The sequence below is a fragment of the Haliotis cracherodii genome, unplaced genomic scaffold (assembly GCF_022045235.1).
Source record: "Haliotis cracherodii isolate W230 unplaced genomic scaffold, xgHalCrac1.p SCAF_11, whole genome shotgun sequence".
Lineage (NCBI taxonomy): Eukaryota > Metazoa > Mollusca > Gastropoda > Lepetellida > Haliotidae > Haliotis > Haliotis cracherodii.
The window spans coordinates 12017198-12041222 of record NW_027266266.1 but is presented as its reverse complement, the minus strand read 5'-3'; the positions used below and the strand labels follow the sequence as shown (position 1 = coordinate 12041222).

Here is a 24025-nt window from a genome sequence, read left to right as displayed (position 1 = left end):
TTATGCTTGTCGTAAAAGGCTACTATGCTTGTCGTAAAAGGCTACATTGCTAGCCTTAAAAGGCTACTATGCTCTTCGTAAAAGGCTACTATGCTTGCCGTAAAAGGCTACTATGCTTGTCGTAAAAGGCTACTATGATTGCCGTAAAAGGCGACTATGCTTGTCGCAAGAGATTAACGGAATCGGGGATCAGGCTCGCTAACTTGGTTGATGCATGTCATGGTATCCAAATTGCGTGGGTCGATGCTTATGATATCAATCACTGGATCTTCTGGTTAAGACTCGATTATATACAGACCGCCGTCATATAGCTGGAATATTGCTGGAATAGTGCGGCGTTGAACAAAAAACACAAACAAACAATGATAAATATCTCTTGATTTAGCTAACCAGGATCCATGGACTGAGCCCGAAGACGCCCTAGCTTTGATGCTTTTATTCAACATGATGCACAATAAACGTATTCAATGCTCCCAATATGACGCAATCATTGTACATCCAAGTACAATTTAACCTTGATTTGCAAACATAAAGTTACTGGTGCAAAAGGGATATTACAGGAATTTCGACATAACAGGCTATTTCGAGTTCGCCATAACAAGATTTCACTTGAGTTTCAAGGGCAAGAGCCTTGAAGGAGGAAAACGTCGTCAATAGCCATGTCGCTGTAGTAGCCGTTCCCGACGGTGCCCTTGATCTCAATGAGCGCGTTCGTGTTTTGCAGCAGGTTGATACTAACAGGGAACCACTGACCAGACTGGCTTCCTTTTTTCGTGAATAAAGTGGTCCTCTGACCGTTGTACTGAAGAAAAAGTGATATGAAGTATACAGTCTATATATCATTAAGGCTAGACAAGGCTTTCTTTTCGGTTTACGGATTTTAAAAGAAAAAAATAAATATTTAACTTTTAAATATTTAGTTTGATTTCCTCAGAATATTGAGTAGGAAGGATATAAAAATCGAGGTGGGAGTTTTAAAGATAAATGATTGTAGTTTTAATTGTAGTATTTTAATTAATGCATTTTGATTGATAGCGACAGAAAATTTCACTTGAATAGAACATATCAAACAATATCCTTAACTGTTTTAGTGTCCTAAGGAGCCTAGTGGTTAAAGCTTTCACTCGTCACGCCGAAGACCCGGGTTCATTTCCCGACATGGGTACAATGTGTGAAGCTCATTTCTGGTGTCACCTGTCGTGATATTGCTGGAATATTGCTAAAAGCGGCGTAGAACCATACTCACTCACTCACTCACTCTCTCCTAAGGAGCATTAAGTAACATCGAACCTCTTCATAAACCTCTAAGGAGCCCATCGTTCTCCCCTCCATATGTGCGTAGAACTGTAGACACATTTTGCTGGTGACGTCGAAACGTGGGGAGAGGAGAGAAGCAGTATCTCCTTGGGACCTTGGACTCGAAGCTTCAGTGTACATGTAGTATCCTGATAACAGATTGTTGTCAGTTTAAAAATTGACTTCAATTATATGTTTTGCATGAAAATATAAACATGAAAAGGGTAACAACAGGTTAGCATAATTTACTTTGCGTAAATCAATTATTTAGTGTTTACTTTTAAAACTCCATAAACACAAAAAAACATATTGAAATTTCTTCTAAAAAATAAATACGTCAACAATAATAACTTCACAGACTGCTTATTTAATTTAACCATCTATACACAAAAACCTGTAGAAAACAAGAAAACAGCGTAATACATTTTACCCGCCATGGGGCACATTAGAATTGTGTTTGTTCATATAGTAGTGGATACACATGGATAAACGGAGGGAAACTCCAGCACAAATAATTACGGCTTTACTTTTAAACTTTGTAAACTTTGGATGCTTCTGTAAATTGACCTAATTGGAGGGAGCAAAAACATTTTAAACCCCACTTCGAGGAAGTACGCTGGTTCGGGTGCAACATGTATATTGTGTTCTTTTAACAATAATTCAGTTTATATCTAGTACATGTTCGTTTGTCAAGTGCTATACATGTCAATCACGTACATGTAATTATGGTCACGGATCTCAGACAATCCGGGGCGGTCCTAGTGGTCAAAGCGTTCGCTCGTCACGCAGAAGACCCGGGTTCGATTCCCGACATGGGTACAATGTGTGAAGCCCATTTCTGGTGTTCCCCGCCGTGATATTGCTGGAATATTGCTAAAAGCGGCGTAAAACCAAAGTCACTCACTCACTCACTCACTCACTCACTCACACTCAGACAACCCTGCGCAGATCATTTCGTAGAAAATCCAAAATAGCATGACAGTTTAAGCACTCTTTTAATATGGGTATAAAGTTTCATGAAATCTATATGGAGATATATATGATCCAGAAATGAACACTACACCCCATCTGTTTTTTTAAAGTTATGCTCTGATAATGAAAGCAAACTGTATTTGGGTTAAGTCCAATTTGAAACAGCAAAAGGCACCAGTTCAGCATGTGTTAGATACCTGTGCAAAGTTTCATGATAAAATATTTTCGGTTTACGAGCTATTCTCTTTGAGTCGAAGAAAATTTGTTTTAGAAATACCCAAACACAAAAGGTATACAATTACCGAGTTATGATCCGGAATCGAAACTCAACGGACGGAGAGCACTCATTCCGATAACACGCCCCTCTATAACAGTGAGCAATACAAAAGTCCCTCCCATTCTATTGTCAGCGGATCAGAAAGTAGTATTTGTGGCCTATGTGTACTGTTTGCATTCTCTGTCCAATCCCAAGCGATTCAAACCCCATACAGCGAAACGTCGTTGCGTTATGTGTATTAACATTAAGTTAGGATTCACAGAGCATAAACGTAGTCTGGTGATGGCGACAAACAACGCTTCGAATCTTAATATCCAGTTGTTTTCAGATTGTGGTCATTGATAAACATGAAGGTGAGTTGAATTCGTTGTGTGATTATTCCCCGGGCAATATGGTGTGAAGTACCCTCAGTGTGAACAACTTATGATGTTGTCATACCTACTGTGGCCGAAAAAGGCCATATCAATACTGATGTTTGTCTTGAAAGTTTAAAACAGCTTGTTGATATTTCAAGGTAATATTTTGAAATGTCAAAGTATTAAAATAATCGTATAAATGTTGGTTTTGTTGTTGTCAATAAAGGTGGAAACAAAGTATTAAAATGACACGTTGAAAATTAGTTCAAGATACCATGTTTGAAATTCAAGGTATTTCAATTGCAATATATTATTTTGAAAATTCACGATATAATCCGTGTTGAAATAACAACATTATTTGGCCTTAATGGGCTTCCACACTCACCTGATCCCGATGTGTGATCACCCGATGGCCCGGTGCCACTTGAACCCGTCGCTCCTTGAAACCTGGTCCAATCAAAGACATCATTTCTTGACTGGACCCAACCACAGAGACCAGCATCAAAGTTACACGTTACTCCGTTATCTTGAAGATAGAAACATGAGTGAGTGAGTTGGGTTTAACGCCGCTTTTAGCAGTATTACAGTTATATCGCGGCGTGTCAGCTTAATGTGGGAGGAAAGCCCGAAGTGATGCAGGTCTCAGACGTTTACCACTTCGGTGAAACCCACGAGCACGAGTATTGTGGTGACAAACCTAGAAACATAAATGGGGCGAACCGGGAATCGAACCCATAACCTCATAATTTCCTCGGGTGGCCAAGGGACGCAACTCTGCACAGCGAATCGCGGCGCCTAAGACGACCCCCCTCCCCCCCCCCCCCCCCCCCCCCCCCGATAGAAACATGACAGCATTTGGACGGATACATTATGCAAGACCTCAAAGAATTCGAGTAAGTAATAGTTAGTCAAGATTTAGTTTGATTAGGTTATTTTATAGCTTAACGCCGCCCAAGGAATATTATAACTACATGACGGCGGCCTGTAAATTGTCGAGTCTGGACCTGACAATCGTTTGATTGATAGTTGACCAACGATCCACGCCGTCCGGGAACGATGACATGTATTCCATCAAACTTTAAGTCACCAAGTCAGACCACCCGATACATTTGGTCGCCTCATACAACTAGCATAGTTTGCTCGGGAAAAATCTATTCCGGCCATCCTACGGGGTGGTGTGTCATACTATTTACAGAGTATTGTTTTTGCACATGAAATTTGGATTTGACCAAAAACCTATAAACGTTATCCAAACAGTACCGTCTGAAAACAGTCGAATAGGAATTCCTAGTTTGTTTCATATTTATCCACCATCAAAGTTCGATGATATACTTTCTTTTGTCCGGCTACTTACTTCGCTTGATATCTCACTGGGCCAACAATTGAAGTGTTTGATAGTGTGCTGACATATATCTTTGTTTTGTTGTGACATATTTATTATCTTCCCAATGGGAAATAATTTTACAGCTAACAATGACGACGCAATTCGCTTTGGACAGTTGTGTCCCTTTTCGTGCCAGGATCCTAATAAGCTGGGTTAGAATTCAAGATTCGCCTTTGTCAATATCCCTTGTTTGTCTCTGTTGTTGCCAGGAGCCTCGACAAAAGTTATAACCACTGGCATAAGAAAGTAGTGATAACGTTTGAATGTTTTGGGTCAAATCCAATTTCCAAGTGTTTACTTTTCAAAGGGGTTTAACTCGCAATATTGAGGAATAAGGAAATGTATTCGCACAAGCATAGACGTTGTATTTGGCATTTGGATATTTCTTGGCGTGTTTTCGAAATATTGCAAATAAAAGCGGCAAAACCATTTCCACACTCATAAGACTTTTCTGGTCAAAGCAAAAGCCATTGTACGACCCCGTCTATATTATGAACATGTCTGTTTTCATGAATATTGAGGGGCAGTTGGGTAGCCTAGTGGATAAAGCCTTTCCTCGTCACACCGAAGACCCGGGTTCGACATTGGCGTGAAGCCCATTTATGTTGTTCCTCGCCGTGATATTTGCTAGAATAGTGCTAAAAACGGCGAAACACCTCACTCACTCACTCACTCACTCACTCACTCACTCACTCACTCACTCACTCACTCACTCACTCACTCAATCAAATTTATTAACACTGGCATAAGAAAGTAGTGATAACGTTTGAAATGTTTTTGGTCAAATCCAATTTCCAAGTGTTTTCTTTTCAAAGGAGTTTAACTCGCTTCCTCAACCAATCGCTCGCTCGCTCATTATTGTTTTACCTACCATCAAAACATAATCCGTTGTGTGTCCCCGTGCAGACACACTGGAAGCTTGTATTTCCTCGAGGGTGACACTTGCCAATACCGTCACACGTCCCTGGCAGACAGGCTGGGCAATCCATCTTGATGCCATGGAACTCCGCCACACCAAAATTATCCGGTATGATAACATCAGTGTTGAATATGACATCTTCGACACATCCGTCAAAATCGCGTTTGGACACAGTGCCCTGACGCCATGGCGTCACAGGAACCTGACCAATGAAATGCTCTCTAAGTGAACTGGCGGAAGTAGGACCGGTAGAGGATAAGATGCAATCGTCAGTCGTGTTACAGAGAGGGTCCATGAGGGATAGGGTGGTGTTGCCATCGTACACCAGACTGAGGCTGTGCCATTGCGAGTCATCAAGCGGAAGTGACGTCAGAGCTTCCTGGGTGTCATTGTAGCCGAAGGTATCGCCCGACACAAGATACAGTGAGCCATTGACGATCTCAACGCTGACGAATTCGTTTCCAACCCGATTATAGAGCAAAACCTGAAATGACAAATCAACACTTACCAACTGTCATTTGTATATGTCTGTGCTTTGTGTGTGTGTGTGTGTGTGTGTTTGTTTGTGTGTGTGTATGTGTATGTGTGCTTTGTGTGTGCTTTATGTGTGTGCTTTATGTGTGTGTGTGTGTGTGTGTGTGTGTGTGTGTGTGTGTCTCTGTGTGTGTGTGTGTGTTTGTGTGTATACATATGCATGTATTGTATGTGTTTACATATAGTATTGGATTATATGTACCATCACATATTTCTAATTATCGTACTTGAGGATATGATATGTTGGTCAGTATAATTATAATTTGTTAATCAGACATGTGACTGGTCCTAACAAAGTGGACGTGTGTATTGTAGCTGAACGCACACAAATACGCGATATTGAGGAATAAGGAAATGTATTCGCAAAAGCATTAACGTTGTATTTGGCGGTTGGGTAGCCTAGTGGATAAAGCCTTTCCTCGTCACACCGAACACCCGGGTTCGACATGGGCGTGAAGCCCATTTCTGTTGTTCCCCGCCGTGATATTGCTAGAATATTGCTAAAACCGGCGTAAAGCCTTACCAACTCAGTCACTCACTCAGTCACTCACTCACTCACTCACGAACTCGCTCGCGAACTCGCTCGCGAACTCACTCATGAATATTGAATGGATTGAATTGAATGAATAATCATGGTTTCGTGAATCAGTATCAATAGGTTATCGGGTTTCCACGAGAAGGTGGGTGTATCCTGGGTGCACCCATCACAAACAAAAGTCAACAAACACGAGAACACAAATTATGGCTCATGTCAAAATAGGAAATTGCATCGGGCATGACGGTTGAAAAGTTGAAGTCACCCCTCTAGTCATACAGTCTTGTGCATGGTCTGGTTGTCACCCTGAATCATTAAGCACAGATATAAATATTTAAACAGATGAGGCGATTTCACTGGTTATCTCTGTTATGTCTAGCACAGTCGGGTACATCAATGGATCGGAATTGGCTATTTGATCAATATTGAACGATATCATCTCATTGATTAAACTGAAACTTAGGTTTAACGTTTTGGCCAAATTCCCGTATTGGTTATTTTGCCACTCAAAGCAGAAATTCCGATTCATATGCATAAGGAAACAGATCAGAGTGAGTGAGTTGGGTTTAACGCCGCTTTTAACATTATTCCGGTTATATCGAGGCGTGTCAGCTTAATGTGGGAGAAAAGCCCGAAGTGATGCAGGTCTCAGACGTTTACCACTTCGGTGAAACCCACGAGCACGGGTATGGTGCTGACAAACCTAGAAACATATACGGGGCGAACCGGGATTCGAACCCACAATCATAGGTTTCTGGCGTGCCCAAGGGACGCAACTCTGCACAGCGAATCGCGGCGCCTTAGACGACTGGGCCACCCGTGCTCCCGAAACAGATCAGAAAGGAAGGGGTGCAATTGGTGCCAATGGTGATGCCAACTTGTGAAATAATTGTGTTTTGGTAGTTTCTCTGGATTATTGTACCTTCAAGTTGGGAGAAGATTTCAACATCGAAATAACAGGGAATGTAGCGCAGAGTGATGCTGGAAACCAACTCGGTTGTTATTGTCATTTGAAACCGCCGATTCGATGAAATACAGTATCACGTATCTGATAGCTTTCGGTTGCTTCTAAATTGCCAGCACCAACTTACCCCATTAGACTGTCCTGTCCTGAATCTCATCGTGAGGTTGAAGCCAGAAGAGTAGGTCTTCCTGATGAAACTCAAGGGCGACACCGTCATGATTGTGGTCGTGTCACAAACCGTACCAATGAAGCCATGTGCACAGGAACAGGTGTACCCATGGATATTTTTAGCCTCATTCAGAAGAACGGGAACACATGTAGCCTTGTTTTGACAGGCATGAACATTCTCACAACCTCGCAAAAGTACAGAACAATTTTTGCCCCCATGAGTTATTAGCCCCTCTTTGAAGGCTAGACACTCGCAGTGGTAGTCGTCGCCATCTTGAATACATGTGCCGCCATTCTGGCACGGATGATTCAAACACCTGGTAAAGAGAAATATCAACGAATTAGCAGTGTATCAAACGAATTCTTTCCTAATCAGTCAATTATTCTCTTGCGTTGATGTTACATATTTATCTGATAACTTTGACGGCGAATATTTCTGACCTAGTTTTAAAGACGTGTTTCAGAGAACTCCTGTTGTACATTCGGACTGGTTACCTTTTCGCCTTGTCTCTATCATTGTAAATGCTTACTGGTTGGTGAGCTGGTGTTCACAGAGTACACCAGAGTAGCCACTACCGGTACAGTCGCAAGTGTAGGAGTTGATGCCATCCATGCAGGTGCCGTGCTTACATGGCTTCACCCAGCAGTCGTCGTAGTTCGTCTCGCAACGATCACCTGTAACATGTTCCAGTGAGTTAGGACGCGTCTAACAAGGGTGTATTGTCCATGTGTCTATGTGGAGAGTCTCAAAACGATCACCTGTAAAATGTTCCAGTGAGTTAGGACGTGTCTAACAAGAGTGTATTGTCCATGTGTCTATGTGGAGAGTCTCACAACGATCACCTGTAACATGTTCAAATGAGTTAGGACGCGTCTAACATGGGTCTATGTGGAGTGTCTCACAACGATCACCTGTAACATGTTCCAGTGAGTTAGGACGCGCCTAACAAGGGTGTATTGTCCATGTGTCTATTTGGAGATTCCCACAACGTTCACCTGTAACATGTTCCAGTGAGTTAGGACGCGCCTAACAAGGGTGTATTGTCCATGTGTCTATTTGGAGATTCCCACAACGTTCACCTGTAACATGTTCCAATGAGTTAGGACGCGTCTAAAATGGGTGTATTGTCCATGTGTCTATGTGGAGAGTCTCACAACGATCACCTGTAACATGTTCCAATGAGTTAGGACGCGTCTAAAATGGGTGTATTGTCCATGTGTCTATGTGGAGAGTCTCACAACGATCACCTGTAACATGTTCTAGTGAGTCAGGACGCATCTAACAAGAGTGTATTGTCCATGTGTCTATGTGGAGATTCCCACAACGTTCACCTGTAACATGTTCCAGTGAGTTATGAAGCGTCTAAAAAGGGTGTATTGTCCATGTGTCTATGTGGAAAGTCTCAAAACGATCACCTGTAACATGTTCCAGTGAGTTATGAAGCGTCTAACATGGGTGTATTGTCCATGTGTCTATGTGGATTCTCACAATGATCACCTGTAACATGTTCCAGTGAGTTAGGACGCGTCTAAAAAGGGTGTATTGTCCATGTGTCTATGTGGAGAGTCTCACAATGATCACCTGTAACATGTTCCAGTGAGTTAGGACGCGTCTAACAAGAGTGTATTGTCCATGTGTCTATGTGGAGAGTCTCACAACGATCACCTGTAACATGTTCCAATGAGTTAGGACGCGTCTAACATGGGTCTATGTGGAGTGTCTCACAACGATCACCTGTAACATGTTCCAGTGAGTTAGGACGCGTCTAACAAGGGTGTATTGTCCATGTGTCTATGTGGAGAGTCTCACAACGATCACCTGTAACATGTTCCAATGAGTTAGGACGCGTCTAACATGGGTCTACTGTGTCTATGTGGAGAGTCTCACAACGATCACCTGTAACATGTTCCAATGAGTTAGGACGCGTCTAACAAGTGTGTATTGCCCATGTGTCTATGTGGAGTGTCTCACAATGATCACCTGTAACATGTTCCAGTGAGTTAGGACGCGTCTAACAATGGTGTATTGTCCTTGTGTCTATGTGGAGTGTCTCACAACGATCACCTGTAACATGTTCCAGTGAGTTATGAAGCGTCTAACATGGTGTATTGTCCTTGTGTCTATGTGGAGAGTCTCACAACGATCACCTGTAACATGTTCTAGTGAGTCAGGAAGCATCTAACAAGGGTGTATTGTCCATGCGTCTATGTGGAGATTCCCACAACGTTCACCTGTAACATGTTCCAGTGAGTTAGGACACGTCTAACATGGGTGTATTGTCCATGTGTCTATGTGGAGAGTCTCACAATGATCACCTGTAAAATGATTCTATGATTTAGGACGCGTCTAACAAGAGTGTATTGTCCATGTGTCTATGTGGAGAGTCTCACAATGATCACCCGTAACATGTTCCAGTGAGACAGGACGCGTCTAACAAGGGTGTATTGTCCATGTGTCTATGTGGAGAGTCTCACAACGATCACCTGTAACATGTTCCAGTGAGTTAGGACGCGTCTAACATGGGTGTATTGTCCATTGGTCTATGTGGAGTGTCTCACAATGATCACCTGTAACATGTTCCCATGAGTTAGGACGCGTCTAACAAAAGTGTATTGTCCATGTGTCTATGTGGAGAGTCTCACAATGATCACCTGTAAAACGATTTTATGATTTAGGACGCGTCTAACAAAAGTGTATTGTCCATGTGTCTATGTGGAGAGTCTCACAACGATCACCTGTAACATGTTCCAGTGAGTTAGGACGCGTCTAACAAGTGTGTATTCTTCATGTGTCTATGTGGATAGTCTCTGGTAAGTTTATGGTTGCTGATGACCTGTATGCCGCTTTGAATAGAAATTTAGTTGTGCCGCCGCGTGTCCTTTTTAGGGAGGAAAGACCTTTCATCATTTTGTTGGTGCCCCCGGATTTGGTACTGACAAACCAAGAATGATAATGATAATAGGTTTCTGACACTGTCTTCTGCACTACGAATTGCACTTCTTGGGGACCGACCATTTGCTATTCTGGGTTAGGATGCTGTCATTTTATCGAAACCGGCGTGCTTGACCGGTTAGTGTTAAATATAGTAAGAAATGTGTACGTACCCGCTATACCCTCAACGCATTGACAGTGAAAACCCGGGCTTGTTTGACCTGGATTTGACCCAGCATGTGTGTCGACGCACGTGCCTCCATTGAGACACGGGTTGGATACGCATGCGCTGAGTTCTACTTCACAGTTATTTCCGGCGAAGCCAGCAACACACTTACAAGTCCAATTCTGTAGTTGGAAAGAAAATTTGTAAATGCAATAACGACAGAAATACTGACTCATTTCCTTGTTACAGAGATCTGATCAAAGATGGAATCTGATTAAAATTGTGTAATAAAGCAAGCAGTGACTTTAACAGTACAATGCCCTCACGTAAAAAAATATATTTTCAATTAGGAAATTTCAATGTCGTTTGAAACAAACATTGAAGGAGCGTTGATCTAACCTTCGGAGAGGAAACTAATCAACGGTATTTATTCAAAAGTACATTCCTGAAAAGCTAACGATGATGAAAGAATACCTTAAACCCGTCAATACAGGTAGAGCCGTGGAGACAGGGTTGTGATAGGCAGTCGTCGTAGGGCACCTGGCACGTAAAGCCGTCGTAGCCAGTACCAGTGCAGTCACAGACGTAGCTAGAAAGACCATGTCGAAGCAAAGGCATGAGGGTCAACTAAATAGAAGCTAAAATACAGGGAAGGATATTTAGACGTTGTTTGGAAGGGGGACACTCGGGCGTGTGTTTTTTAGAAATGAACTTATGGGGCAAAGGAAACTATACTTCTCCTCTGATTTTATCCTATGTTTGATTTCAAATGAAAATATCTTCTAAGCTAGCGATTTTAGAAGTGAACAGTACTGGCGCTTAGTCAGCACTCAAAGAATACTTTTACATGGTTTTAGTTTTTAAAACATAACTTGATGTAAAATTTGTTAAATTAAAAAAAAATAAAATCAAATCATAATACACAACTACTGTGTAACTTATCTTTAAAAATCACTAAATGTGCTCTTTTTTCCGCACAAATTGACAACATTTCAAATATGGAAGGGGTCATGGTGTTGCCAGTTCATTTCGTAACTCAGTTTTCATTGAACCAAACTAATTTTACACAAAATTACACAGACAAAGATTACGTTTTACAAACTGTTGCGGAAATGAGTGATAGTTAAATGGACAGTTCTTTCAATTTCATATCAATAGACATAAAACCCAAACTCGGCACACTTTCTTTTGCCCCTCAGTTTAGATATGCTACATTCATCCAATGCTGTCTAGAACTTACAAACCAGTAAAATCCTTCTGTAGCCGGACTGTAACCGACTTCATATCAGCGTTATGTCAAGGTGAGGTGAGGTGAGGTGAGGTGAGGTGAGGTGAGGTGAGGTGAGGTAAGGTGAAATGGGGTTTAACGTCGCGTCAAAGATTATTGCACTCATATAGCGACGTGCATGCACGTGTATGTGTGTGTGGCTTTAAAACCCCTTCCTTTTTGTCACTTGATCCAATTTCATCAGCTAATGAGACCTAAACCGTATCTGATGTTTTATATCTTCATCATTGAGAGCGCTATTGTGACGTGGGTTCGTTAATTATCAAAGTTTTAAGGCACCCAGAGTATCCCTTCTGTCGTTGAAATGAGTCGGAAGTGGTTTTCTTTCCGAACTCTTCTCGTCGTGTTCGATAAAAGAGTTTAATGTCACTTGAGTTTCGGGAAGTCGATTTGTTTTTCTAATCATATTATCGCCATTGGAATTCCAATGGTCCTCTTCATCAGCAATAGTGAAATCGGCATCTCAATTTTCATCATCATGATCCTTATCCACACTGAGGAGTATGACAACAGTTGCCAGCGCCGTCATGAGTAAATACAAAGTGAGGTGAGTTGAAATTGGGTTTAACGTCGAGTCCAAGATTATTGTATTTATATAGCGACGTGCATGCACGTGTGTTTGTGTGGCTGCCTGTACTAGTCCGGACTGATGCCGATTTATACTGCTAGCTCATGCCGCAGTTTCACATGGATACCCCACTGAGACACAGCATACTGACTCCGAGCCGACCAGTCCTTGTTTTAGCCCCTTAAATCCGAGCGACAGACAGGGTAACATCAAGTACCATCTTTTAACGTCTTTTGGTATGACGCGCCTGGGGATCGAGTCCTGGAAGTTCCGCTCTCCGGGCGGACTCTCTACCACTAGACCACGGAGGCGGTCATAAGTTTATAGTACCCTCAGCATGCTGACATACAGGCGGTAGGCGTTGTGTCGTATCTACCACTGTCTATGGATACAGCTAACAATAAATTTGTCAAACTTTTAGTGCCGGATTTACAGTGCCACCCTCTGGAGTAATAATTACTTTTTGAAGTTTAGTTACTGAAACTATTTCAACTGGCTATGTGGGCGATCAAAGATGCTTATATGGAAATAAGGTCGAAAAGCATTAAGTTTCTTTTTCAGTTGATTCCGTCAGGCCTGGTTGAATATGAAGAGTACAAAAGACACTTTCATTCCAATCAAAGTTTAGCATTTCTGCTATAATAACACTACATTTCACGGTGTGGAGGACATGGTAACAAAAATCACAACGTATTTCCTTCAACAGTCAACTCTCCGGGCGGACGCTCTACCATTAGACCACGGAGGCGGTCGCGTTTTGTCAAAGAGAGTGTTCAACATATCCTTGTCCTAATGCACAAGTAAGACACGCAGGCGTCTTTTATTTGGTTTTAATATCAATACTATCCCATTAGACAGCGACACTCTCAGGTCTTGTTTCTTGTAAATAAATTTCCGAGATATGCCTGTCTGTGCATCAGCGTATATAACTGTTTAGTACAGCCAACATCCCGACGGGATTGGATGTTACAGTGGAACCGTGTTCGAGAAAACCTGCTCAGAAGCCTGTTGTGTGTCAAACATTGAATATTAAGCTTAACTCTCTAACAAAAAGTTGACACTATCAAGTGGGTGTTGTGTAGTTGTTGTTTTAGAAAAAAAGTAAGACTTAGTGATAATTGTTATTGAACGACGTTGTCAAGATACCCAAGCTTTATCGCGGCAGCCAGTATATTATGGAGTACTAAGCAGTCATGTGGTTCATTTCAAGACCAACGATCCATCTTTTATAATGTCTGGACGCGTTGATACACACCTATATGTTCTAACGAGCTTTTATGACTATTTTGATGTTCAGGGCCGGGTTCTACCAAGCGATCTTAGCTGTACGATAGTCGAAGTCCAACTTATTTGATGTGGCTAAGTAAACAGTCGTAACGATAACATGTTCCCGAGGCAAGGGAGTTAACTGACTATAAAAATCATGTTTCCACCCTTGCCGAACTGGGCTTGAATTTCTGGGCTCGATCGTAGCGCCACCATTGACTATCACGAGTTATGTCCCTCCCATGCCCCTCCTAATGACCAATCAGGTTCCGCCTCTCATAAAAGTTGCATTTGCTTCAAACAAAATGGCGCGCCTTGTCAAGAGGATCTGATCGATAATCAAGATCTATATTGTGATAAAACGGATCTTACATTGCGAAGTGCATCAACTCATGTGTGCACCTTAATTATATATATGAAAGATTTGGAAAATGTCTGTTGATGCCGAGTTGTCGGTGCACATGTTTTGCAAATCCTGCAATCTACCGAAATCTGCATGACCCTTTACTAGCCGGATGGCGATTTTCGTTTCACGATTTTGATTGGACTATTCACAGACTCATAAGTCCATCCGAAATGTAACTTCATGATACCAGCATAGTTCTGCAAGTTTTATAGTCAGTTAACTCTCTTGCTTCGGGTAGATGTAACGATAAGATCACTTTGTTGATCGGGGTCATTGGGATCTGATCTGCTACCGGTTCCCTACGGTGATTTTAGAAAAAAAGATTCTGATTATCTGTTGACGTGAGAGTGATGTCATTCTTATTTACGGTAAACTAGGGTTATAACGAACTCAAAGGGACGACTATTCGTAATAACTGCAGGGCGTTATAAGCATATATACAGGTTTTATACAACAAATGGCCGGGATTAAAAAATAAGTTCGCTATATCGGTCGGTTCGTTATAAGCGTGTTCGTTATAAACGTATTTTACCGTAGTAGAAGAGAAGAAGAAGAAGAACTTTTTTTTGCATGAAGGCCTCGGGCCCATATACAATTACAGTTCACAATATACCAATTGTTCACATATGCAACGGTCAAGTAACGTGACACATGACTTATGTCATAATTGAATTGTACTACTTGTTCTTTTTGCATAACCGTAATATAGGAAACGTGATAAACTGTTTAAGACTGCTTCATTGTTATTACACTTAATAGATTTGAAATGATTCAAGCTAGGATATCGGCAAAGTTTTGCCGGTAAGTATTCCTTTCTGAGATCATTATAACATGAACAAATGAGTAAAAAATGAAATTCATCCTCTATACCATTATTACAAACTGAACATATTCGAAAAGACTTTTCTATCGACAGATATCTGCCTTCATTATTCTTCAATTTTAAAAGACCTGCTCTAAATCTTACAATTATGTTTCTAAATTTTCTTTCATATAAAACTGAAAGATATTTTTCAGGTTCTAAAAGACTTAGTTTTGAACTCTGCATATAAATGATATCTTGAACTAGAGTTTTAGACTGATCTCCAGTTTTGGTAAAACATGTTTATACAAGTATCCTTAAAAAGTCGTAGAAATGACGGTATTATGTATCACTACCTTGTTTTAGTATCCAGACATTTGCCCCCATGCAGACACGGGTCCGAGGCACACAGGTCCGAGATATTGCAGTAAATACCCGTGTACCCGGACGTACACTCACACACGAAACCATCCACCCTCTCTACGCAGGTTCCGCCGTTTGCACAATGGTTCGGGTTGCAATGATCAACGACACCTGCAGAAATATACAACTCATTTCGTTTTAATCACTCATGAGATAAGTTTTTTAAAGTTGATTTTTGAAACGTTCGCTAATTATCTTGAAACAAAGGTTTAAGCCCAGATGAGAACGGTTACTTCGAATATGTTGAAAAAAGATGGTGTTAACTTCAGAAAAAGCGATTGTGCATATTAAAAGTATTTGTAGTTTCATTATCACTAGGTACTTAATTGTATTGGAGTATTGTACAGTGTATTTTAGGTAGTTGGGCTATTGTGTAATGAAGAGTGTTGTGCAAAATGTATTAGATATGCCTTCATTTTCAGTGGACACTTAAGTGTATTAGGGTATTCTGCATTACCACTACCATATTAGGAGCGTGTATTAAGAGTATTGTACAATGCGTATTAGTGAGTGAGTTTGGTTTAACACCGCTTTGGACAGAATTCCAGTTTCATAATGGCGTGTAGGCTTGATGTGTGAGGAAAGCCCAAAGTGATGCGGGTTTCAAACGTTTTGGTGAAATCCACGAGCACGTATATGGTGCTGACATATCTAGAAACATAATTGGTGAGACCCGAGATTTGAAACCACGATCATAGATTTCAGCCGCGCCCAACGGACGCGACTCTGCACAGCGAAATGCGGCACGTTAGACGACTGGGCCACACAATGTATGCTAGATATGTTTGGAATACCACGAGATAGGCCTCTGTGTTGTGTGTATAAAGGGTATTGTACGATGTATGTTTGATACATGTATGTATGCATTACCAATGGGTAGGCTACTGTGTGGGGTTGTCAGTGGCTGAAGGGCACATAGTCCAGCATTGCATTCGTTACTTCCGCAGCATTGAAAACAACCAGAGGATGCACGACGTCCGATGACAGGACCCAAAACATGCGAGCTGCATACCTAGATAATGGACAGTGGTACCAGCCAGCGCTAACGTACATTCAACAGTGATCATCATGATATATCATCATCATCATCATCATCATCGTCGTCATCGTCGTCGTCGTCGTCGTCGTCAACATCATGAGCTGCACGCCTAGATAATGGACAGTGGTACCAGCTAGCGCTAACGTACATTCAACAGTGATCATCATGATATATCATCATCATCATCATCATCATCGTCATCGTCGTCGTCGTAGTCAACATCATGAGCTGCATACCTAGATAATAGACAGTGGTACCAGCTAGCGCTAACGTACATTCAACAGTAATCGTCATGATATATCATCATCATCGTCGTCGTCGTCGTCGTCAACATCATCATCATCATCACCATCATCATCATCATCATCGTTGTCGTCGTCATCGTCGTCGTCATCATCAACATCACGACAATGTGTGTTCAAATAATATTGTTTAAGGTGAAAAAGATCTACACGAGAAACGTGGTTCATACAACATGAATAATAAAACTGAGCATGAACTTATTTAACCGTTTTGCAAACAAAGGCTATTACCCCTATACATTTAGAATGATTCCAGATGTTTCAATCTGTCACTTCAGTTATTTTTTGTTATCCTAATTTGTTGAACCCAACTACATTAATGTTTAAATTGCTCACGTCGGTGTTGTCGCACCCGAGCGTGTAGACGACGTCCCCGTTGAGACTCCTCATTTCCCGCGTGGAACACATCTGATAAACAAACATTTGGAGCTAACGTTAGCTTCAAAAATCAAAATAAATGTGGAATATTTCATTCGTATTTCATGTGCGGACTTAGAATTATGACATAATGCAAACTGAAAGTGTAGCCAAGTGAGTTTGTGGTTGTGTTTTTATGCCACGACGGCTTGCTTCGTGAAAACATGTCTGGTAATAATGCTGAGTTAATAATGCCATGATAGCTTTTCCAACGAGTGGGCACTTAATCAGCCAGGTAACAGCTGCGGGTTGGTTTTTAAACCGCTTGCGACTCGAATCAGTGCTATTCCTAAGCTGGAACCACCGTTGTAAACCGCTGTCTCGTACAAAAATCTAGGAGTCGAGACTTTGTTTATTGATAATGATGTTCACCTGATGCAACCTGCTAAGGAGGGTTGTCAGATCATTACGCAGAGGGGTATCGTCATACGATCTGATTTTAATGAAACAGTTCTTCTTCTCATGTATCATGAATCTCATACATTTCCTTACTTGATTAGCTTTACATGAGCGTATGTTTGTGCAGGAAGCAGGGCTGCGGACATCAACGCAGCTGCGACAATACAGCGACGACGCTGCTGAAAATACAACATAACATAGATTTCTCAATTATTAACCTCTCCGGGAAGACGTTCTATCATCTGGACCACAGAGCCTCATTACACCACGGGGATTAAAACCCACCCCGTGTTCATAACGGATAACAAGCTTAATACGTCGAGAAAACAACGCTTACAGGAACAGTTCTGTTCGGTCGCATAACAATTGAATGTACATACCTTTGTTATGGCCTACACAAAGGATGAGAATGACCTGCAATAAAGGAAATGATTTGATTTTGGAAAAAAATAATTCCAAACCTAACCGCATTGTTATGAGACCTAAAATCTGGTGTACGTCTTATCTGGTATCCCTACTCCATGACCCGTCAATAAAAGTAACGATTCTTGAGGTAATGTACTATCGTAATAAGAATGCTAACACAATCAATGTTCCAGACGTCGATTCAGTGTAGCTACCTTATATAGTATATATATATATATATATATATACTTAGTACGTGTTTATCTAATAAATTTAATAAACTCACCTCAACCGCTGCTATGACAATCCCCGGTGGCATGCCTGAAGGTACACAGGTGTGTGTTTCCTAGCTTATCTTGTCTGACCAAGGAGGGTGATAATGGAAGATCCATTGATTATAAGCATGATCATGACATTTAAAGAATATGCCAATCTGGCACAAGTGCCTTGTTTTCATACTCAAAAGAAGGGATTCAAATAAATGAGTATTAACAAAAAAAAGAAGTAGAGGACAGGAATATTGTTAAACCGTTGACTAAATTCATGAATATTAATAATGTCATTTTGGGGTTTAATTTTGGTTTGAATATTTTGTCAGTGTCATTATTTTCAATTTGAATTTTTAGCTTCGACGAGACCTGGTGTAGACAGTACTTGGCAGGGTGACCTTGTGTAGACAGTACTTGGCTGGGTGACCAGTTGTAGACAGTACTTGATTGGCTGACCCTGTGCAGACAGTACTTGATTGGGTGACTTGGTGTAGACAGTGCGTGATTAGATGACCTGGTGTAGATAGTACTTGATTGGGTGACCTGGTAAAGACAGTACTTGAATTGGTGACCTGGTGTAGACAGTACTTGCTTGGATGACCTGGTATAGATAGTATATGATTGGGTGACCTGGTAAAGACAGTACTTGATTGGGTGACTTTGTGTAGACAGTACTTGATTGGGTGACCTGGTGTATACAGTACGTGATTGGATTACCTGGTGAAGACAGTACTTGTTTGCTGGTGACCTGGTGTAGATAGTACTTGATTGGGTGACCTGGAAGAGACAGTACTTGATTGGGTGACCTGGTAGAGATAGTTCTTGTTTGGATGGTCTGGTGCAGACAGTATGTATTTAGATGACCTGGTGAGGACAGCACTTGTTTGGTTAACCTGGTGTAGACAGTATGTATTGGGATGACCTGGTGTAGACAGTATTTGATCGGGTGACCTGGTGAAGACAATACGTGTTTGGATGACCTGGTGCAGACAGTACGTATTTAGCTGACCTGGCGTGGACAATACTTGACTGGTTGACCTGGTGCAGACAGTATGTATTTGGATGACCTGGTGTAGACAGTACCTGATTGGATGACCTGTTGCAGACAGTATGTATTTGGATGACCTGGTGTAGACAGTACTTGATTGGATGACCTGGTGCAGACAGTATGTATTTGGATGACCTGGTGTAGACAGTATTTGATTGGGTGACCTGGTTTAGACAGTACTTGATTGGGGGACCCGGTAGAGACAGTACGTGATTGGATGACCTGGTGCAGACAGTTCTTGAAAAGGTGCCCTGGTGCAGGCAGTGCTTTAGTAGGTGACATGGTGTGGGCAGAACATGGAAGAGCGGCTTGGAACGGACAGAACATAGATGTGATAGTATATTAACATGTTAAAGCTTCACGGATATTCACTTGGCATTAAATGAATGGGTGGCCAGCTACATGTTTTTCGTGGATGAGTAACTTGCTACAGAGAGTTCCTTGATGGGTGTCCTGGTACGGGCATGCAATGAATAGGTGGCCAGCTACGGGTATTTCGTGGATGAGTAAGCTGCTACAGAGAGTTCTTTGATGGGTGTCCTGCTACGGGCATTCAATGTATAGATGGCCAGCTACGGGTATTTCGTGGATGAACAAGCTGCTACAGAGAGTTCTTTGATGGGTGTCCTGGTACGGACATTCAATGAATAGGTGGCCAGCTACGGGTATTTCGTGGATGAGTAAGCTGCTACAGAGTTCTTTGATGGGTGTCCTGCTACGGGCATTCAATGTATAGATGGCCAGCTACGGGTATTTCGTGGATGAACAAGCTGCTACAGAGAGTTCTTTGATGGGTGTCCTGGTACGGACATTCAATGAATAGGTGGCCAGCTACGGGTATTTCGTGGATGAGTCAGTTGCTACAGAGAGTTCTTTGATGGGTGTCCTGCTACGGGCATCAGTGGATGGGTGACCAGCTATTGGCATTTGTTCATATCATCACTATTTGATAGTGACTCATAAACATCTCCTCACGATGTGGTCGGAATTGTACATTTGACTCTGGTTTATCCAGATATTTCTTATGAAAATGCAAAGGGTTTTGTCGTTTTTATTATTATTGGATGGGCGGCATGTTACGGGCAGTAATTGGATTGGTGAAGTGTGCAATCAGTATGGTGAGTTGGACATAGTACAATAAAATGTAAATGCCTACCATATTACAATCGCGGCATATGAAAAGACTGAAATGGGAGGTTTTACAAACAATTACAATTACAATGATGAATCCATTGGTTCTTGAATCTGTACTGTCATGTCTGTGAAGACCTAGGTAATTACAAAATTTCTCCCAGAATTGTTCCATTCGCTTTTTCCCGTCTTACACAAATCTCTGAGACAGTTGGGCCTCCCTTGTGTCTTCAAGGAGCTGTTCGATGCAATCTGTAAGCGACGCTTGTGTCTGTCCCTGACAACACATCCAGACGTACTCAGGAACACGGCGCTAACCCTTATTTCATCAGTTTTAAAAACAATTATGTCATTTTAATCTTTTATAAGCAGAAATAAATGTAAAATTTAGAAACTGGATACGTGGTGAGATGAAGGTATAATCAATTACATGAAGTTATTGCTGAATTGTGGCAATAACATTACACATTTATATAGATTGCTTTGAGCTGTCAGTAAATATAGACATATCAGGTTCGGAAAAGCAATATGATGAAAAAAGCTAATTCTAAAAATTTCGATTTCGACCTATCGAGTACCCTATAGATGAACGCGAAAAGTTTGACAGAGACAAAACTGAACTTCACAAAAAAAACCACAAAGCAAGTAATGAGTTACTAAACATCATTAGTTTGAAAGGCAATCAATTGTTTATAAAAAAAAAATCGATTTTATAATATTGTCTACATTCAGGTACATGCCTGATGTCGTCCAATGGAGAATACAACAGAGCATTTGTTTTGGATATCCTTGCTATATATTAATTAAAGTTATCCTTCTAGAATAATTTGTTGAATAATTGCCTGTAAGTGAAACAATGTTCAGGAACCTGAATCTTATTGAGCTTCTTCATCATGTCCATGATATTTGCATATTGGAATGTGCCTGGATGTAGTACTGTTTAAGTCGTCACACATTAATGTTTACAGGCAACAAACACTGATGTTTTTCATACAAATTGTGTGATGCTAACAGTAGAGCAGGATATACTTAATCTTTTGCGAATACCTGGTGTCTTCTCTGATTTTCTGTGATCCATTTACATAATTTAATAATTAACTATTGGCGTAAATGCCCAATCTGTTTCGGTGGATAATCGAGATATTTCTGCTACCTGTGCTACCTGTGTGTGACGTAGAGGAAGATCCATCTCCTTGGATGATGTACGTACATGTACAGTTCGCCGGGAATTAGCCTTACATTATTTGGTAATAAGACTGAAGAGTTACAGCAGAAATCATGCGAATAATTAGCTAAACGACCGCAAAAATTCGCTTCGTGTTTAAGGTACTACCGGGAATATCCTCAGAACTAATAACGCCTTTGATGTGGCTAAAAAGTTGAAATAACTGAAAGCCAAATTATTTGAAAACTGTAGATGCAAGCCCTATACTTTTCAAACGATGACAACATGATAGTCCCATAACATTCCTTATTAGCCCAATAAACATTGATTTAGTTGTGCTAAAAATATCCATGGCAACCTTACAGAACTAAGATATCTTGCACTGCAGTGTAATTACTTCACGGTGGCGTTTTTGCAAACAATAACTGTAGGTATTAACTGGACAGTTAAGAGAAATGAATAGCGGGTAATTTGCATTGGACGCATTAATTCTAATGAACCGTTCTAGGACTCAGTGATCGTTGGTTGGAATCCAAGATTTGGCGTGGTTATGATTTAAGCTGCACAATATAGAATGAGTGAGTGTGGTTTTATGCTGTTTTTAGAAATGTTACAGTTATATTCACGAGGGGAACATTAATAATGTTCTTCGCCCATTGCACCAATGTGGGTATCGAACCAGGTCCTTCGCCGTAACGAGTGAATGCTTTCACCACGGAGCTACCCCACCGCTAGGATTAGCTACCAGACCAGTCATGCCAACAGCATATGTGCATAAGGAACATGAGCAGATTCTCATAGTCTTTATTATTGGATGCATATATTAAGCTGATGAAAGAGTCGCCAATCGTCATAATAAAATATCATTCATGTCTCCCTTATTCATAAACTACTAAAACAAAGTCCACAAAGAAAAATCATTTTAAACATAGTTCAGGGGCATTTAATGCAATCAGAAAAAATATAGTCCAGATGATATTCAGATGAACGTTTTTCCTCAGATCGTGTGGATCTAATTTCGTTACCTCACAAAACACACTCCACGTAGTTATCGAGGCCAGAAGAAAGACGCCAATAATCCTGTATTCACTTTTCCCCTTGGCACTTCATTTCGCAAAGAGGGACCAGCATTCCTACATTTCTTCAATCTTTTAAAGATTTAGTTTCGTAGTATTTGCAGGAGGAACTTGCAATATTTGTATATTGATTAATATACATGTACATTAACAGACGATTTTATGAAAATAGACTAGAAAAAGGGGCGATGTATTTCAGAAAAACAACAACATGTGACCGAAGTGTCCTTTGAGATAATCTTGTGGGCGATGTGCTTTTGGATAATGATGTCATATAGGAATTGACATTTTAATTACTCAAGTCTGAGAGGAACTGTCTAAAAAACACACATGGTTGCTGATGCCATGGACATTAGAAGAGACTAGATGCTTCTGGGAGTTTGTCTCTGAAAGTGTTCCTCATTCCTTAATGTGGAAGAAAGTTCGAAGACCTGCAGATGTTTTTCTTTACCGTTGGTTGGTTGGATGGTTGGATGGTTGGATGGTTGGATGGTTGGATGATTGGTTGGTTGGATGGTTGGATGATTGGTTGGTAGGTCGGTCGGGTTGTTTGTTTGTTTGGTTGCTAGGTTGAAACAAAAAGTATTATCCCTATATGATTTGTTAATTATCTTTCTTTCATAAGTGTATGAACAACACATTTTGACACAGATTGTATTCTTCTACTACTACTTCTACGTTCTTGGGCAATTCCTTGGAAATTCCGTAGTGCGAATAAATACAGAAGCGATTTTTCTTATCATTTAGACCCTTAGCATTATCAGAGAGTTTGAATGAATGCCCGGTCAAGAATATCCTCGCTACGACCAATCCTAATGAACAAAATGAAGAAATGCACATCCGAATTGATTGCCTCGATCCAAGCCTAGACTAACAAGTGACAGTCTGCAGCAAACTATGAATTTATCTTAGTATCTATTTGACACATCTTTATAATCACCTTTCAATGATCGACTAATTGATCAATGATGACTAACATTTGGAATCGTTCAGGTTCATGAAAACTTAGAAAATCTTTCCCGTCGCGTTTATTGTGTTGGCCATTTTGACGTCTTGTTCTTGATGTAAATGTATTACAACGCTGTCAAGATGACTGACTTCTTGAGGTAGTTCTTAAGAAACCTTTTTCATCTAATGATCATATTATTTGAATCTATTTGTTGTAACCAAACTACAAAAGATGTTCCTGAAGAGCAATTCATGTAACCCCTCCTTTTGATGAACTATTTCATTCAGCGTTAGTTGGTTGTTGCCTGTGTAAACATGCAGTCACACGTTCTAAATGAAATTGTATAATTCATTTCTCGAGGTATAAAATAGTGATATGAACATACTCCAATGAACTCGCACAATATGAAAGTCAATTCTTATAGCTTAGTGTACATAGCGAGTGTAGCCTGATAACGATGGTATGTCGCCATTTAACCATGGTGTGTAGCCAGGCAAGTATGACGATAGCGTGTCAACCTTTAACGATGATGCGTAGCTCGAAAAAATGACGCTAGTTTAGGGGTATGT

At 40.9% G+C, this 24025-nt stretch overlaps 1 protein-coding gene across 1 annotated transcript; it reads right to left on the bottom strand.

The window, feature by feature from the left end:
* Nucleotides 1–426: 426 nt before the first annotated feature.
* Nucleotides 427–18137, bottom strand: LOC139454839 (protein crumbs-like). The gene is made up of 14 exons (XM_071236460.1): nt 18105–18137; nt 17794–17827; nt 17507–17592; nt 16934–17005; nt 16127–16268; nt 15190–15367; nt 10978–11092; nt 10511–10685; nt 7936–8080; nt 7365–7722; nt 5157–5688; nt 3287–3427; nt 1291–1445; nt 427–802 (listed from the first exon to the last, which is right to left on the bottom strand). The coding sequence occupies exons 1-14, from the start codon at nt 18135–18137 to the stop codon at nt 617–619; spliced, it is 2352 nt and encodes a 783-aa protein (XP_071092561.1). The 3' UTR covers nt 427–616.
* Between the last annotated feature and the right edge of the window lie 5888 nt (nt 18138–24025).

Excerpts from the sequence above, each read along its gene's own strand:
- LOC139454839 (XM_071236460.1), bottom strand. The coding sequence starts at position 18,137 with ATGCCACCGGGGATTGTCATAGCAGCGGTTGAG. Across the intron at positions 17,593-17,793 it reads TTGTGTAGGCCATAACAAAG|CAGCGTCGTCGCTGTATTGT; the intron begins GTATGTACATTC and ends TTGTATTTTCAG. Across the intron at positions 5,689-7,364 it reads GGACAGGACAGTCTAATGGG|GTTTTGCTCTATAATCGGGT; the intron begins GTAAGTTGGTGC and ends TTGTCATTTCAG.